Source organism: Heteronotia binoei, chromosome 20, assembly GCF_032191835.1.
Source record: "Heteronotia binoei isolate CCM8104 ecotype False Entrance Well chromosome 20, APGP_CSIRO_Hbin_v1, whole genome shotgun sequence".
Taxonomy (NCBI): Eukaryota; Metazoa; Chordata; class Lepidosauria; order Squamata; family Gekkonidae; genus Heteronotia; species Heteronotia binoei.
The window spans coordinates 35587529-35606655 of NC_083242.1; the positions used below are offsets into that span (position 1 = coordinate 35587529).

General features: G+C 49.6%; 1 protein-coding gene across 1 annotated transcript in view; it reads right to left on the reverse strand.

Annotated features, from left to right (window-relative positions):
• Window positions 1-9629, reverse strand: part of CACNA1H (calcium voltage-gated channel subunit alpha1 H) — a 251909-nt gene extending 242280 nt beyond the window's left edge. Inside the window, 2 exon segments of the mRNA XM_060260465.1 lie at window positions 1775-1908; window positions 9520-9629. Coding sequence (XP_060116448.1) covers window positions 1775-1908; window positions 9520-9615 — 230 coding nt within the window. The 5' untranslated portion in view covers window positions 9616-9629.
• Window positions 9630-19127: the final 9498 nt, after the last annotated feature.

Consider the following 19127-nt stretch of genomic DNA (forward strand, 5'->3'; position numbering starts at 1 on the left):
GGCTGTTTTTGGGGTAGAGATACCAAATTTTCAGTATAGCATCCAGTGCCTCTCCCCAAAATACCCCCCAAGTTTCAAAACGATTGGACTAGGAGGTCCAATTCTATGAGCCCCAAAAGAAGGTGCCCCTATCCATTGTTTCCTATGGAAGGAAGGCATTGAAAAGGTGTGCCGTCCCTTTAAATGTGATGGCCAGAACCCCCTTTGGAGTTCAATTATTTTTGTCACAGCCTTGATCTTGGCTCCACCCCTAATGTCTCCTGGCTCCACCCCCCAAAGTCTCCTGGCTCCACTCCCAAAGTCCCCAGATATTTCTTGAATTGGACTTGGCAACCCTAATTTTGGAGTGAAGCTGCACGGCCTCTTTTGTCAACCTGGGACCCAGGTGGGTGAGAAGGGCGGGCTGGTGCTTCTGCCTCACTCTATGGTCTAGTTGCTAACAGGCCATGGACCAGTACTGGTCCATAGCCTGGGGGCTGGGGACCCCTGTACTAAATAACCTGTTAGAACAGCTATAGTTGGGCATATAACTTGAGCCAGCCTGCTCAGGCAGAGAGGCCGAGGTCTTCTCCTGAGAAGAACATCAGAAGAACCCTGCTGGGTCAGACCAGAGGTCCATCTAGCCCAGCATCTTGTCTCACACAGTGGCCAACCAATTCCTCTGGAGGGACAATGACAGGGCAGAGAGGCTAAGGCCTTCAGAAGAACATCAGAAGAGCCCTGCTGGATCAGACCAGTGAGGGTCTATCCAGCCCAGCATCCTGTCTTACACAGTGGCCAACCTGTAGACAATGGTCCAGAGAGGCCAAGGCCTTCCCCAATGTTGCATCACTGCAACATTGTGGACTTTCCCTTTAGCCACCACAGCTAGAAGCCACTGACAGTCCAATTCTCCAGGGACAAAAGCCATGCGGGATAAGGCTGCAGTCAGGAACAGAATTCAGCAAGAGTAGGCAATGCATGGCTGGATCCAGCCCAATGATTTGTAACAACCAGGGGTGGAATTCTATCAGGAGCTCCTTTGCATATTAGGCTACACCCACTACTGTAGCCAATCCTCCAAGAGCTTAAAAGGCTCTTTTTGGTAAGCTCTTGGAGGATTGGCTACATCGGGGGGGGGGGTGGCCTAATATGCAAAGAAGCTCCTGCTAGAATTCCACCCCTGGTAACAACTACTGAATATGTGCAAACCAGTGACTTGGCCAGACCAACTCCTGCAAAGTCATCCCTTCAGGTCTGATTCAGTGGCTCGTGGGGGAACCGATTCCTTTTCTCCATCCAGCACTCCAGCTGCTTACTAACAAAAAGGATCAGATGTTGCTGGTCCCTAGTTAGCATCAGCTCTCAGGGGGGCCGCCTGCCATGTCCCGTTTTTTCTTTCGGCGGTGGGTTTTCTTTGTGAGCAAAATAATTGACTGCCTTCTATGCTGCATCCACACATTGTTGGCTATTGCACCATGGGGTGCAATAGCAATATTGTTGGCTGTTTCACCCTGGGGTGAAATAGCAATAACGTACAACAGGATGAGTCCATGCAGACAGATGCAATGGTTGCTATGGCACAACATTTGGGCAATACTAGAAATGTGCGGGTTCAACCTTAGATAGCTTTACAAGGATTTTATCAAGCCCCCCCCCCCTTCTTCCTGCTCCCGGAAGGCATTCTTGAACAAGAATGGCCAGTGAACTTGTAAAGCACGCATCCATACATCGGTATAAATTACAGTCTCTTCAAGCGCACCCAGTCGATGGACGAGAACTTCAGCCTACTGACCCAGCAATGACGATGAAGAAGTCCAGGCGGTTCCAAGTGTCCCCCAGGTAGCACTTCTGCCCAAAGATCCCCAGCGCAACCATCTTGATGACCATCTCCACGGCAAAGAAGGCAAAGATGAAATGGTCGAATGCCTGAGTGACAAAAAGGGAGAGCACTTAGTGGCACGTGGCGCTGTAGGACACAGCAGAATGTCTCATGCCTGGAGTTCAAAGAAGCCCCCTCCTCGCATCTGATCGAGGCTGGCCAGAGGAGCACAGACCCCCCCACACTCTTCAGAGGAGACCATTGCTAGAGGTGTTTCAGAACATAGTTGAGTTGTTCTCCTTTCTCCCTCCCTCTCTCCCTCCCTCCCTCCCTTCCTTCCATCTATGAATAATCTATTCCTAGGCTTCCCAATCCCCAGGTCCCAGCGGGGGATCCCTGTTTTCACAGGCTTCTCCCCGCCCCCAGCCAGCTGGCCGGCAGGGAAAGCCCCCCCCCCACAGTCACCATGTAGTTTTAGAGCTCCTGCAGGTCCGTTTTTAAAATGTGCGCCTTTAAGGCTGAGCAGGAAGCAGGAAACTGGAAGAGCTTCGGGGAACGGCCCCTCCCTTTGTTTTGCTTTCGTTTCAGAGCAAGTAAAGTTCTGCAGGAACAAGACCGGAGAGAGGGAGGGGGCAGGGGATTCCCTGGTTTGGAGACCCTCCCTCCGCTTTAGAAAGCGTGGGGGGGAGGGAAATGTCTACTGGGCACTCTATTATTCCCTATGGAGAACGATTCCCATAGGGAATAATGGGGAATTGATTTGTAGGTATTGGGGGCTCTGGGGGTGGGGCTATGTTTTGAGGTAGAGGCACCACATTTTTAATATAGCATCTAGTTCCTCTCCCCAAAATACCCCCCAAGTTTCAAAACGATTGGACCGGGGGGTCCAATTCTATGAGGCCCCAGAAAAGGTGCCCCTATCCTTCATTATTTCCTAAGGAAGGAAGGCCTTGAAAAGTTGTGCCGTCCCTTTAAACGTGATGGCCAGAACTCCCTTGGAGTTCAATTATGCTTGACACACCCTTGTTCCTGGCTCCACCCCCAATGTCTCCTGGCTCCACCCCTAAAGTCTCCTGGCTCCGCCCCCAAAGTCCCCAGCTATTTCTTGAATTGGACTTGGCAACCCTATCTATTCCCTATGATGTAAGGGTCTAGGCAATGTACAACCAGCTCTGGACTGTACCATAAACTTCCAGGCGGTCATGAGAGGGCCAAAGCAAAGATGGGGCGAAAGAAAGAAGAAAGGGGGAGCGGCGATGATGGAAGGTCGCTGCCCTCAACCAAAGGCCCAGCGAAACATCTCTGCTTCTCTGGCCCTGCATTAAGTCCCACCGGGCTCCGGTGGTGTTTGGCAGAGTTCCACCAGGTCAGAGACAGGGTCAAAAAAGCAATTACGATGAAGAAGCCCAGGCTAAATATCTTTATCTTCATCTCTAACCTTCAGTTAGAACAGTTAGATATCAGTCTGGGAGCCCCTTAGAGACTGTGACGGACTGCACTTTTAAAGAGGCTTCGAAGTGTTGTGCCAACAGCTAAAGGGCTGGGAAGGGTTAATTTTTCCCCCAGGAACGGAGAGCATTGCTAACCAATCAGATTGCTAACAGCAGCCTGTCACTCAAGGCTCTCCTGCTCTGTGAGTCAACTCTTCCCAGTCCTTTGGTCATTGGGACAGGACTTCTAAGCTTCTTGGAAAAGTGCAGTCTGCCACAGAGATCAGCAAGAGGCTCATAGCAGAAGCTTTCAAGAGTTGAAACTCCCTTCATCAGGCTTGAGTAGAGCTGAAATGGAGATTTCTGAGTCCTGTTACCCTAGTCAGAAATTGGGATGGCTGTTGCATCCTTTACGAGCATTCTTTACAATGCCCTGCCATCATCATCATCATTATCATCCCATAGATTTATACCCCACCTTCTCTCTGAATCAGAGCAGCTTACAATCTCCTTTATCTTTAGAGCCAGTTTGGTGTAGTGGTGAAGTGTGCGGAGTCTTATCTGGGAGAACCGGGTTTGATTCCCCCGCTCCTCCACTTGCAGCTGCTGGAATGGCCTTGGGTCAGCCAGAGCTCTCTTATCTGGGAGAACCGGGTTGGATTCCCCACTCCTCCACTTGCAGCTGCTGGAATGGCCTTGGGTTAGCAGGGTTTGATTCCCCGCTCCTCCACTTGCAGCTGCTGGAATGGCCTTGGGTTATTGCAGGAGTTGTCTTTGAAAGGGCAGCTGCTGTGAGAGCCCTCTCAGCCCCACCTACCTCACAGAGTGTCTGTTGTGGGGGAGAAAGATATAGCCGATTGTAAGCCGCTCTGAGTCTCTGATTCAGAGAAAAGGGTGGATATAAATCTGAAGTCTTCTTCTTCTTCTTCCCCACCACAACAGACATCCTGTGAGGTAGGTGGGGCTGAGAGAGCTCTCCCAGAAGCTGCCCTTTCAAAGACAACTCCTACGAGAGCTATGGCTGATCCAATGTCATTCCAGCAGCTGCAAGTGGAGGAGTGCAGAATCAAACATGGTTCTCCCAGATAAGAGTTCGCACACTTAACCACTACACCAAATTACACTACACCGAACAGTGACATCCTTTTCTACTCTACTTGTATCTGATGAAGAGGGTTTGGACTCCTGAAAGCTTATTTCCTGAAACTCTTATTGGACTCTAAAGTGCGACTGAATTCAAATCTAATTACTGCTACAGCTGAAACACTATTGCACATAAATCCAGGATCAGACATTTCAAATGCTTTGCTTCCAGCGCATGTTTTGAAATCTTGCAGGTTGGAGCTCACGGATCATATCCCTGGAGGATGGCAGATTGCTACAACCAATTGTGCAAAATGCTGTTGACTCTCCTCCACCCCCCAGGGCATGTACAACTGTCTGGGCTTGGCCTGGATAGAAAGCACCCAAGATCCAATCCAGAAGCTGGAGAATTTTTCCTAAAAAGTGTTTTCTTGCGGGGAGGGGGGGGGGGAGAGATGAATTAAAAAAAATCCTCAGTACAGTCACAAATATTGTGAGAACAGACATCGCTGTAAGAGAAAAATAACCATCTGAGGAAAACAATTCCATTATCTTAAGTTAAACCGATACAAGCAGTATGTTTTTACTGTCAAGGGGAACTCAGTACCGAGAAGCAATTGATGTAATTCTGAGAGAACAACATTAGAGGTGAACTGAAACTACTTACCTTGGGTGTTTTTTTTTTTAAAGGTTGTTTCCAGGTGTCTTTGGAAAAAAAAGCACCTTGAATCTGGGGTGACATTCCAATAATCTAGCGCTGTTCTTTGGGGGCACCGTTTCCCTCCTCCTTTGCCAATAAAATCACAAGACACATTCCCTCACACTGCCTGCCTGCTGTGACCTTTGTTGACCAGGAGGGGCCGTGGCTGAATGGGAAGAGCATCCACTTGATATGCAGAGGGTCCCAGGTTCAATCCCCGGCATCTCCAGTTTAAGAGATCTGGAGTAGTGATGGGTGTTTTGGATAGGGTTGCCAATTCTCAGGCGGGGGCAAGGGATGCCCCAGTTTGGAGGCCCTCCCCCTCCCCCCCCACACTTCAGGGTCATCAGAAAGCGGGGGAGAGGGGAGGGAAATGTCTGCTGGGCACGCCATGATTCCCTGTGGAGACCGATTCCCACAAGGAATAATGGAGACTTGATCTGTGGGTAGCTGGAGCTCTGGGAGGGGGCTGTTTTTTGAGGTGGAGGCACCAAATTTGCAGCACAGCATCCAAGACCTCTCCTCAAAAGACTCTCCAAGTTTCAAAAAGATTGGACCGAGGGGTCCAGTTCTATGAGCGCCCAAAGAAGGTGCGCCTATCCTTCATTATTTCCAATGGAGGGAAGGCATTTAAAAGGTGTGTGGTCCCTTTTGATGTGATGGCCAGAACTCCCTTTGGAGTTCAATTCTGCTTGTCACAACTTTGCTCCTGGCTCCACCCCCAATGTCTCCTGACTCCACCCCCAAAGTCCCCAGATATTTCTTGAACTGGACTTGGCAGCCCTAGATTTGGAAGACCTTGACCCAAGACCCTGGAGAACTACTGCCGGTCAGAAGGACCAAGAGGGGCCTTTGGAGGAATGGTGGCTCAGTGGAAGAGCCTCTGCTTGGCATGCAGAAGGTCCCAGGTTCAATCCCCAGCATTTCCAACTAAAAGAATGAGGGAGCAGGTGATGTGAAAGACCTCTGCTTGGAATCCTGGAGAGCTGCTGCCAGTCTGAATAGACTGTACTGACCTCGATGGGCTGTCTGATTCAGTGGTGGTGGTGGTGGGGGGCTTCGTTTAGGGAGAAGCTGTGGCTCCATGATACAGCTTCTGCTTGGCATGCAGAAAGTCCCAGGTTCAATCCCCGGCATCTCCAATTAGGAAGGCCCAGGCAGGAGGCGATGGGAAAGACCTCAGGCTGAGTCTCTGAAGGGCTGCTGCCAGTCTGAGCAGACAATACTGACTTTAATGGGCCAAGGGTCTGATTTGGTCAAAGGCAGTTTCCCAAGATAGACTCTGTAGAAGGCACCTTCATGTGTGTATTCATGGGGTGGATTGAACCAAGTCAAATGCTTCCTAAAGCAATAGAGGGGTTTTCAGACTTTGGCTTATTCCTATTGGCCACTGACCAATCAAAGGAGTGGCCTGTTGGGAAAGGAGAGCCACCTTGTCTCGATGGAAGGTCTGATGGGGCAACACCAGAGTTGCTCTAAAATAACACAGCAAAGGTCACCACAAAGCCCACAGGGTTCAACGATACAGGCAAATGCACAAGGATTGTGAGGCTGTGCAAAGGAGGAGGGAAGGCGAACAACGGCACACTGCACTGCATCACACAAGGCAAATGTTCAGCAAGAAAACAATCTTTTGTCAATTTGTTCTGCAGCAGTGATGTGCTGCTTTCCAAACAAAGGTTTAGTGCTGCTATGATTGACCTTCGCAGCATCCCGGCTCTTGCCTTCCTTTTTTGGTGCGCAGATTGCTAAATAGAGACTCCATGTTTAGAAGAACCAAACAGCAGAATATTGCAATTCCAGGGAGGGTCTCTTAATCTATATCAGGGATGGCTCAACTGGCTTAACATAAGAGCCATACAGAATAAACATCAGATGCTTGAGAGCCACAAGACAGGAAGGAAGGAGGGAAGGAAGGAGGGAAGGAAGGAGGGAGGGAGGGAGGAAGGAGGGAGGAAGGAAGGAGGGAAGGAAGAAAGGAAGCAAGGAGGAAGGGAGGGAAGGAGGGAAGGAAGGAGGAAAGGGAGGAAGGAGGGAGGGAAGGAAGGAAGAAAGGAGGAAGGGAGGGAGGGAGGGAAGGAAGGTGGGAAGAAAGGAAGGAAGAAAGGGAGGAAGGAGGGAGAGAAGGAAGGAGGGAGGGAAGGAAGGAAGGAAGGAAGCAAGGAGGGAGGGAGGGAGGAAGGAGGGAAGGAAGGAAGGAGGAAAGGGAGGAAGGAGGGAGGGAAGGAAGGAGGGAGGGAAGGAAGGAGGAAAGGGAGCAAGGAGGGAGGGAAGGAAGGAGGGAGGGAAGGAAACAACGAGGGAGGGAGGAAGGAAGGAGGAAAGGGAGGATAGGGGGAGGGAAGGAAGGAGGGACGGAGGGAGGGAGAAGGGAAGGAGGGAAGGAAGGAAGGAGGAAAGGGAGGAAGGAGGGAGGGAAGGAAGCAAGGAGGGAGGGAGGGAAGGAAGCAAGGAGGGAGGGAGGGAGGAAGGAAGGAAGGAAGGAAGGAAGGAAGGAAGGAAGGAAGGAAGGAAGGAAGGAAGGAAGGAAGGAAGGAAGGAAGGAAGGAAGGAAGGAAGGAAGGAAGGAAGGAAAGATGGGGAGGACGGAAGTAGAGGGGGAAAGAAAGCAATTTTAAATGTAATCTCCAAGCCATCAGCTTGTCAATGGGGCAGCAGGGGCTTTGAGAGCCACACAATATGTCTGAAAGAGCCACATGTAGCTCTCGACCCACGGTTTAGGTACCCCGGTCTATATGTTAACCGGACTATAACTGCATCGTTGTCTGATAGAAGAAGTACTCCTAGGGTTGCCAAGTCCAATTTAAGAAATATCTGGGGATTTTGGGGGTGGAGCCAGGAGATGATGGGGGTGGAGCCAGGAGACATTAGGGGTGGAGCCAAGATCAAGGCTGTGACAAGCATAATTGAACTCCAAAGGAGTTCTGGCCATCACATTTAAAGGGACAGCACACCTTTTCAATGCCTTCCTTCCATAGGAAATAATGAAGGATAGGGGCACCTTCTTTTGGGGCTCATAGAATTGGACCCCCCGGTCCAACCTTTTTGAAACTTGGGGAGTATTTTGGGGAGAGGCACTAGCTGCTATACTAACAATTTGGTGCCTCTACTTCAAACGACAGCCCCCCCAGAGCCCCAGATACCCGCAGGTCAATTCTCCAGGATTTTTAATGGGAATAAATCTCCATAGGGAAGCACAGAGTTCCCAGCAGACATTTCCCTCCCCTCTCCCCGCTTTCTGACGAACCTGAAGCGGGGGGAGGGCCTCCAAACCGGGGGATCCCCTGCCCCCACCTGGGGATTGGCAACCGTAGTTGGTACTCCTCTGCCAACAGTAGCTTGGGAACAATCGGGTGAGCTGTTAGAAGCCAAGACCCATCTCAGGGGTTGTTCGTCTCCATGCCGCCAGGGTGTTCTGCTCAATGCAGGAAGCCTCTGCCAACCTCTGTCCCCCCCCCCCACCCATATGCCCACACCAGTCAGTTAAGTGATTGCTTGGGTCAGGGCTTTTTTTTGTAGCAGGAACTCCTTTGCACATTAGGCCACACACCCCTGATGTAGCCAATCCTCCAAGAGCTTACAGTAGGCCCTATCAGAAGAGCCCTGTAAGCTCTTGGAGGAGTTGATATATCGGAGGGGTGTGGCCTAATATGCAAAAGTGTTCCTGCTGCAAAAAAAAAGGGCCCTGGATCTGTCGTCACTGAAACAACATGATTTTTAATCTGCAAGCCAATTGGCTCTCCAGCAGTCAATCAAAAACCCTTCCGCTTATGGGCCTTCCCTGCTCCGGCCACTTTCTACAAACTCTTGGTGGGTGCCATGAGAGGTATCAGGGAGCACCGTGGTGCCCCCGGGCAACGTGTTGGGGACCCCTTCCCCTAATAAGCCCGTCAGGGAAGGGCGGGATACAAATATAATTAATTACATACATAAATAATATGTCTGGAGCTAGGGTTGCCAATCCCCAGGTGGAGGCAAGGGATCCCCCGGTTTGGAGGCCCTCCCCCCGCTTCAGGGTCATCAGAAAGCGGGGGGAGGGGAGGGAAATGTCTGCTGGAAACTCTATTATTCCCTATGGAGATTTATCCCCATAGAAAATCATGGAGAATTGATCCGCAGGTATCTTGGGCTCTGGGGGGGGGCTGTTTTTTGAGGTAGAGGCACCAAATTTTCAGTAAAGCATCCAGCGCCTCTCCCCAAAATACCCCCCAAGTTTCAAAAAGATTGGACCAAGGGATCCAATTCTATGAGCCCCAAAAGAAGGTGCCCCTATCCATTATTTCCTATGGAAGGAAGGAATTGAAAAGGTGGCCAGAACTCCCTTTGGAGTTCAATGATGCTTGTCACAGCCTTGATCTTGGCTCCACCCCTAATGTCTCCTGACTCCACCCTCAAAGTCTCCTGGCTCCACCCCCAACGTCCCCAGATATTTATTGAATTGGACTTGGCAACCCTATCTGGAGCGGTTTTGAGGGAACGAAAAGCGACGCGGTCGTCTCTCTTACCTCCAAGATGGTGCACCTCTCCGACTGGCACGTGCTGCTGTCCTGGCACGGCTGGAACATCCCGAGGGTGACGCAGTTCAAGAGGATGACCAGCATGCTGATGTGCTCAAACCAGGTGAGGACAAAGAGTTAAGGAAGCTGGCGGCAACTCAGGGCATTTAAAATGAATTCATTTTAGAGAAAATAACAGAAATCACAGGACTCACAATTCCGTTTACTCCTGAATCACTGCTACTAAACTTTTGGCCTTATTTAAAATTAACGGTTTTCCAAAAAGAATTGTTGGCATTATTATTGTTAGCAGGAAAAGTAGTTATAGCCAGCTGCTGGAAGAAACCTAAAGTGCTTAAGTTAACTTGTTGGTTTAATAAAGTCTGCGACATCTTAACACAGGATAAGTTGGCAACCAGTATCACTCTACAAGAGAATGTTAAAGCAGGGGGATTGGTTTATTGAAAAAAAAATGGTTTAAATTCCTTGAATATGCAAATAAGGAGGAGGATAATGAGGGTAAAATTCCCCTCAAGTATTGGAATATTATGTTATATTGAATTGATTTTGGAATTCTGCGTAATTCCCAAGCTTGAACTCGGGGGACGTTTGGAAGATATGTACCTTAACAGAAGTTTATACTGCTGTCTGTCATGTCAAAGTGACTGTATGTATTTTGCCTAACTAGTATAGTGATTACATTGGCTAATGTATGTTATGTTATTGTTATTTTTCTGTTTTTATGGTAAAAAATTTAATAAAAAATTTAAATTGGGAAAAAAACTGAATTCATCTGCTGTCTGTTCTTAACTTGTATCCTGTTTTGAAGCACATCACGCATCACCCACAGCCCAGCACAGGCTGGGCCGGGACGATTAAACAACAAAAACTTGAGCTTTCTTTTCTTTTCTTTTTTTGGTAGCAGGAGCTCCTTTGCCTATTAGGCCACACCCCCCTGATGTAGCCAATCCTCCAAGAGCTTACAGGGCTCTTCTTACAGGGTCTACTGCAAGCTCCAGGAGGATTGGCTACATCAGGGGTGTGTGGCCTAATAGGCAAAGGAGTTCCTGCTGCAAAAGAAGAAGAAGAAGATATTGGATTTATATCCCGCCCTCCACTCCAAAGAGTCTCAGAGCGGCTCACAGTCTCCTTTACCTTCCTCCCCCACAACAGACACCCTGTGAGGTGGGTGGGGCTGGAGAGGGCTCTCACAGAAGCTGCCCTTTCAAGGACAGAGTCTCAGAGCGGCCTACAATCTCCATTCCCTTCCTCCCCCACAACAGACACCCTGTGAGATAGATGAAGATATTGGATTTATATCCCGCCCTCCACTCTGAAGAGTCTCAGAGCGGCTCACAGTCTCCTTTACCTTCCTCCCCCACAACAGACACCCTGTGAGGTGGGTGGGGCTGGAGAGGGCTCTCACAGCAGCTGCCCTTTCAAGGACATCCTCTGCCAGAGCTATGGCTGACCCAAGGCCATTCCAGCAGGTGCAAGTGGAGGAGTGGGGAATCAAACCCGTTTCTCCCAGATAAGAGTCCGCATACTTCACCACTACACCAAACTGGCTCTCCGAAAGCCCTTCATACCTCCCCCCCCCCCCAAATGTAGCCAATCCTCCTGGAGCTTACAGGGGTGGCCAAACTTCATTAATGTAAGAGCCACATACTATAAATGTCAGATGTTTGAGAGCTGCAAGGAAGGAAGGAAATAGATGGGGGATGGGGTAGGGAAAGAGAGGTAAAAAGAAAGCAATTTTAACTTTAAATGCATTCTCCAAGCCACCAGCTAGCTTGGCTTGGAGAAGTGATTTAAAGAGACAAATGCCTTCTCCAAGCTGGCCGACAGGGCAGTTGGGGCTTCGAGAGCCACACAATATGTGTGAAAGAGCCGCGTGTGGTTCCCGAGCCGCAGTTTGGCTACCCTTGCTCCATGCCTTCCCCCCAAACCTTTACTTTCAAGACTATGGCCAGGAAAAGGGAGAGCGAGGCAAGGTTACCAATTTAATTTTAATGAATGATCCACTTTCCCATTATTCAAAAAAAAGAAAAAAAACAACCCCAGAAAGCAGGGAGAGGAAAAGAAGCCAAAAATGAAAACTACATTGCTAAGTGCTCGAAACGGTGGGGAAGAAAATTAGAAAAAAAAAAAAAACCCAACTTGAAGTGGAATTCCTGCCGGGCAGACTGCATTAAATCTGGCAAGAACGCAAGTTAAGAAACATTTCTTTCAAAAAAGGAACTTGATGAATTAAATGCTACTTTGAGGAGCAACAACTAGAAAGGAAGGGGGGGGGGGGGAGAGGCAGCCACATGAAATTATTTCAACCAAAACAAGACGCTGGGTTCAGCTGCTCGGGAAATGTATACAAGGAAACAGAAGCTTCTTTCCTGCTTCCAGAAGGCTGTCTTCTCAAACACAACGTAAGAAACATAAGAGAAGGCAACTTGGATCAGGCCAGTGGCCCCTCCAGTCCAACACTCTGTGTCACAGAAGAACATAAGAGAAGCCCTGTTGGATCAGGCCAGTGGCCCCTCCAGTCCAACACTCTGTGTCACAGAAGAACATAAGAGAAGCCATGTTGGATCAGGCCAGTGGCCCATCCAGTCCAACACTCTGTGTCACAGAAGAACATAAGAGAAGCCCTGTTGGATCAGGCCAATGGCCCCTCCAGTCCAACACTCTGTGTCACTAAAGAACATAAGAGAAGCCCTGTTGGATCAGGCCAGTGGTCCCTCCATTCCAACACTCTGTGTCACATAAGAACATAAGAGAAGCCCTGTTGGATCAGGCCAGTGGCCCCTCCAGTCCAACACCCAACACTCTGTGTCACATAAGAACATAAGAGAAGCCCTGTTGGATCAGGCCAGTGGTCCCTCCAGTCCAACACTCTGTGTCACATAAGAACATAAGAGAAGCCCTGTTGGATCAGGCCAGTGGTCCCTCCAGTCCAACACTCTGTGTCACATAAGAACATAAGAGAAGCCCTGTTGGAACAGGCCAATGGCCCCTCCAGTCCAACACTCTGTGTCACATAAGAACATAAGAGAAGCCATGTTGGATCAGGCCAATGGCCCATCCAGTCCAACACTCTGTGTCACATAAGAACAGAAGAGAAGCATGTTGGATCAGGCCAGTGGCTCCCTCCAGTCCAACACTCTGTGTCACATAAGAACATAAGAGGAAGCCATGTTGGATCAGGCCAATGGCCCATCCAGTCCAACACTCTGTGTCACATAAGAACATAAGAGAAGCCCTGTTGGAACAGGCCAATGGCCCCTCCAGTCCAACACTCTGTGTCACATAAGAACATAAGAGAAGCCATGTTGGATCAGCCCAATGGCCCATCCAGTCCAACACTCTGTGTCACATAAGAACAGAAGAGAAGCCATGTTGGATCAGGCCAATGGCCCCCTCCAGTCCAGCACTCTGTGTCACACAGTGGCCAAAAAAACCCCAAGTACCAATCAGGAGGTCCACCAGTGGGGGCCAGAACTCAAGAAGCCTCCCTCCATTGCCTCCAAACACCAAGAATTCAGAGCATCCTGCCCCAGACATAAGAATGTAAGAAAAGCCATGTTGGTTCTGGCCAGTGGCCCATCCAGACCAACCCTCTATGTCACAAAGTGCCAAAACCCAGGTGCTTTCAGAAGGTCCACCTGTGGGGCCAGAACTCCAGAAGCCCTCCCACTGTTGGCCCCCAAGCACCAAGAAGACAGAGCATCACTGCCCCAGATATAAGAACATAAGAAAAGCTCGTGGTTGGATCAGGCCAGTGGCCCATCAAGGCCAACGCTCTGTGTCACACAGTGGCCAAAACCCAGGTGCCATCAGGAGGCCCACCAGTGGGGCTAGAACTCCAGAGACCCACTTACTGTTGCCCCGCAAGCATCAAGAATACAGAGCATCACCTGCCCCAGACAGAATATTTCATCTATCCTTTGTGACTCATAGCCACTGCTAGACCTCTGCCTCCATACAAGAACATAAGAGAAGCCACAATGAACCAGGCCAATGACCCATCCAGACCAACGCTCTGTGACACACAGTGGCCCAAGCTCAGGAGCTTTCAGGAGGTCCACCCGTGGGGCCAAAATTCCAGAAGCCCTCCCACTCTTCCCGACCAAGCACCAAGAAGACACCACCTCAGATATAAGAACATAAGAGAAAGCCATGTTAGATCAGGGCCAGTGGCCTATCCAGGCCAACGCTCTGTGTCACACAGTGGTCAAAACCCTCAGGAGGTCCACCCAGCAAGGGCCACCACTCCAGAAGAGACATCAAGTGCATTGAAAGCCCTTTGGGAGTCGACTTCCACCGTGTTCCTTCTAAAAAGACTTGCAGCTCCACAATTTGTGCTTAAAAACAATCCGGTTTTCCATGTCTGCCATGTGTGAGGCTGATTGGCTCTCTTCGTGTGATGCCACCGAGACATCCCTCCAAATAGACAGAAAATGTTAGAACAGCCCTGCTAGATTGGGCTCTTGTTTGCCCCAACATACTGCCTCTGAACACGAAAGCTGGACTTTATATGTGTGTGTGTGTGTAGTGGCTAAGTGTGGTTAAGTATGCGGTAATATGTAGTGGTTAAGTGTGCAGAATCTTATCTGGGAGAACCGGGTTTGATTCCTCACTCCGCCTCTTGCAGCTGCTGGAATGGCCTTGAGTTGGCCATAGCTCTGGCAGAGGTTGTCCTTGAAAGGACAGCTTCTGTCAGAGCTCTTTCAGCAGTACTGACCTCACAAGGTGTCTGTTGTGGGGGAAGGAGATAAAGGAGATTGTGAGCTGCTCTGAGTCTCTGATTCAGAGAGAAGGGCGGGGTATAAATCTGCAGTCGTTTTCTTCCCCTCCTCCTCCTCCTCTAGCAGGAACTTCTTTGTGTATTAGGCCATACACCCTCGATGCAGCCAATCCTCCTGGAGCTTACAAGGCTCTTAGTACAGGGTTTACTGTAAGCTCCAAGAGGATTGGTTACATCAGGGGTGAGTGGCCTTATGTGTCAAGGATAGGGTTGCCAAGTCCAATTCAAGAAATATCTGGGGACTTTGGGGGTGCAGCCAGGAGATTTTGGGGGTGGAGCCAGGAGACATTGGGGGAGAAGCCAGGAGCAAGGTTGTGACAAGCACAATTAACTCCAAAGGGAGTTCTGGCCATCACATTTCAAGGGACTGAACACCTTTTATATGCCATCCTTCCATAGGAAATAATGGATAGGCGCACCTTCTTTGGGGGCTCATAGAATTGGACCCCCTGGTCCAATCTTTTTGAAACTTGGAGGGTATTTTGAGGAGAGGCACCAGATGCTGAGCTGCAAATTTGGGGCCTCTACCTCAAAAAACAGCACCCGCAGAGCCCCAGATACTCGCGGATCCATTCTCTATTATTTCCTATGGGAATAGGTCTCCATAGGGAATAATAAAGTTCCCAGCAGATATTTCCCTCTCCTCCCCCCCGCTTTCTGATGATCCCTGAAGTGGGGGGAGGGCCTCCAAACCAGGGGATCCCCTGCCCCCACCTGGGATTGGCAACCCTAGTCAAGGAGTTCCTGCTACAAAAAAAGCCCTGCACGAAAGTTAGACAGATCACCCCCCTGGAGAAAAAGGCTGGTCATGGGCTCTAGGACTGAAGCCCCTCCCCTCCCTGCTCAAGCTCCACCCTTCAGGTATTTCTCAACCCAAAAGTTGGCAAACCCTAGTTGAACTGGAAACCTCAGTGGGCATTTTTAGTTTTAATTAATTCATTTACTCTATCCCTTGCTGGGGACTTGAGGCAGGTTAAGGGCTGCCAGCTGACCAGAAAGCAGAGCCAAGCTGGCTCCGGTGTGTTTAGAAGAGAATCTTAAAATGTGTTGAGGAGAGACTCTTAAAAAGGAAGGGGAAAAGGAGGTTCAAACAAGCACGCACCACAGTGGCTTATCGATACAAAGTCCAGCAAATGTCACCATTCAGGAGAGCACAACGTCTGTTCTCTATTTGCAGACTGTCTAGTGCAGGGGTGGCCAAACTGTGCTCGGGAACCACGTGCGGCTCTTTCACACGTATTGTGCGGCTCTTGGAGCCCCCACTGGCTGGCTTGGAGAAGGCATTTCTCTCTTGAAAATCACTTTCTCCGAGCCAAGCCAGCTGGCAGCTTGGAGAATGCAGTGAAAGTTAAAGTTGCTTTCTTCCACCTCTCCCTCCCTCATCTATCTGGTCCCCTGCCTGCCTGCCTGCCTTCATCTTGCAGCTCTCAAAGATCTGACATTCCTGTCTTGCAGCTCTCAAGTATCTGACGCTTGGTCTAGGGGATAATCAGGCTATCGAGAACGCAAATCCTATAAATGCATCTGCCAGATTTAGCCTTTGCCCCATCGCAGGTCGCGAGGTTCAGACCATGCCGTGCTTGGAGGGGAAATTCTCTAAAATCTCAGCTGACCAGCATTTTTTTCCTCCAACAGGAAGAACAGCAGATGCTGTTCCCTCTATCTGATACTGAGCTCCCACAGCCAAGTCATTAGTTTTTTTCCCCCCAAAGAAATATTTGACAGCTACTGAGGAAATATCATTAAGATTTGCACTTTGTAATTTGGATAAATATGTTACTTACAGTTTAAGGTTGGGTGTCTTGGCAGCTTCTAAGACTCACTATAAATTTTGCCCCCATCAACTGCTATTTCCCAGCACAGAAACTAATTGATATAATTATTCCAGTGGGCTTGGGGGTAGATTTGACTTGCCATTTAAATGATCCCTTTATCTGGTTAATTTTTAATTACCTCCCCCCCCACAAACCCCCTCTAAGCTGGGGAGTCTTGTGAGCAAAAAATTCTACTCTGTGAGCTACTGAAGATATTGGATTTATATCCTGCCCTCCATTCTGATCTCAGAATCTCAGAGCGGCTCACAATCTCCTTTATCTTCCTCCCCCCACAACAGACACCCTGTGAGGTGGGTGGGGCTGAGGGGGCTCTCCCAGCAGCTGCCCTTTCAATGTTCCCTCTAAGCTGCAGAGTCTTGTGAGCAAAAATTCTACTTTGTGAGCTCCTGGCATTAAAGTTGTGAGCTGCTGCATAAATTATTGTGCTCTGGGGCCATCCTTCCTGAGGTAGGACAAAAACCTGTGAGCTGGAGGCTAAAACTCTGTGAGCTAGCTCATGCTAACTCAGCTTAGAGGGAACACTGGTTATATCAGAAACACTGTCCAGCCATCTCATCTTTTGCTGTCCCCTTCTTCTTTTGCCTCCTGTCTTTCCCAGCATCAGGGTCTTCTCCAGGGAGTGCTCCCTTCTCATTGGGTGGCCAAAGTATTTCAGCTTCAGCTTCAGCATCCGACCTTCCAGTCCTGACACAAAATCAATTGGGTGTTATTTAGCAGCCTTGAGGTGGGGATTCACCCGCCCTGCCCAAATTTCCCATGCCCAAGAAGCTGAGGAGCAAGAGAAAAGCAAATTGTCTCTACATAGTGACACTCTAGGAATCTCCCCTAGCCTCCGTGGCAAATGTGGTGCCCACAGACTGGTGTCAAGCATCAATATTTCTCAATAATCAGTCTTTGCTTTATTGTAGAACCTCTGAAGCTTTACCGAGGACAGAATCCTTGGAAGTAATGAGGTATACACTGTTACTATATAGGATTACTTCAAAGGATAGCATACAGATGCAGTTTGAGTCACGGGTTCAAAGGTTAGCACATAGTATCTATTTTATTACTAAGGAATTCAGACTATTAAAAACATCTCCCTTTCTCACACTTCTTCCAGACCTGCTAAGAACTGTCTGTGTGAATGTGGAGGAGAGGCACCTCACCAGCCAGGCTGCAGCGTAAACATCCTTGGGCTAGACGGATTTACTGTTTGCCCAAACGTTGTAAAAGTGAGGGGGGGCGGTTGATACGAGCGGCCTGCTTTCTGTCTAAGAAACCATCATTGCACTTAGAAATAGGCATGCTTGACAGCTGGTCTCTATTACCGGAGATCAGTCGTAAATCCCAAGGAATTTCCAGACCTGGAGGTTGGCAACCCATGGCTGCCAGAACCTGTAGTGCTAAACGGCATACCAGAAGCCATTCTTTTGCCTCGCCTGCCAATCTCACTTGCAGTTCCCTCGGCCAGAAAACATCTCCGGCGACTGCATTCTCCCATTTCTTTTCTTTTCTTAAAAAATAAGGTCGTCGGGAGCGACTGCCAAAACACAGGTTAGCAGCTATAATCAATCAACGGCCACCTAAGGTTCCCCGAGCATAAACAGAAGGGGCCTGCTGCCTTCTGGGCTACAGAAGATTAAGTCCCAGCCGCAACTGCAAAAGAAAAACTAATCCCCGGCCCCTTTTTGGGTTTTTAAACCCCCCCACATGAATATTAACTTGTGGCAGGCTTCGATCGACGCTCGGTCCAGCGCCTCTGTTTCTCTTTCGAATAGTCTCAGGTGCAGGACGGCCGCAGACAAAAAAAAAAAAGAAAAGGAAATGTCCCGGCTGAATCTTGTGTTTTTTCTGCACTCGCACAAGAGATTGCAAATGCGGCGTGAAGCGTGGCCAGCGGCTGCTTGAAACGCAAGCGGCACTCTTTTAAACGCTTAACTGCTGTCCCAAGCAGTGTGGCTGTTCAGGTTGCTTCTGAGATCTGAGGAGAGCAGGCTAGCCTGGGCCGTTCAGGTCAACACAAGAGATGAACAGAGGTGGTTTGCACCATTGCCTGCCTCTCTGGAGCAACCCTGGACTTCCTTGGTGGTCTCCCACCCCTAGTAGTAACCAAGGCTGACTCTGAAAGAGTCAGTTTGGTGTGGTGGCGAAGTGCGTGGACTCTTATCTGGGAGAAATGAGTTTGATTCCCCGAATCCCCACTCCTCCACTTGCAGCTGCTGGAATGGCCTTGGGTCAGCCAGAGCTCTCTTATCTGGGAGAACCTGGTTTGATTCCACACTCCTCCACTTGCAGCTGCTGGAATGGCCTTGGGTCAGCCAGAGCTCTCTTATCTGGGAGAACCTGGTTTTATTCCACACTCCTCCACTTGCAGCTGCTGGAATTGGCCTTGGGTCAGCCATAGCTCTCTTATCTGGGAGAACCTGGTTTGATTCCCCACTCCTTCTCTTGCAGCTGCTGGAATGGCCTTGGGTCAGCCATAGCTCTCTTATCTGGGAGAACCTGGTTTGATTCCACACTCCTCCACTTGCAGCTGCTGGAATGGCCTTGGGTCAGCCATAGCTCTCTTATCTGGGAGAACCTGGTTTGATTCCCCACTCCTTCTCTTGCAGCTGCTGGAATGGCCTTGGGTCAGCCAGAGCTCTCTTATCTGGGAGAACCGGGTTTGATTCCCCACTCCTTCTCTTGCAGCTGCTGGAATGGCCTTGGGTCAGCCATAGCTCTCTTATCTGGGAGAACCTGGTTTGATTCCACACTCCTCCACTTGCAGCTGCTGGAATGGCCTTGGGTCAGCCATAGCTCTCTTATCTGGGAGAACCGGGTTTGATTCCCCACTCCTCCACTTGCACCTGCTGGAATGGCCTTGGGTCAGCCATAGCTCTCTTATCTGGGAGAACCGGGTTTGATCCCCCACTCCTCCACTTGCAGCTGCTGGAATGGCCTTGGGTCAGCCATAGCTCTGGCAGGAGTTGTCCTTGAAAGGGCAGCTTCTGTCAGAG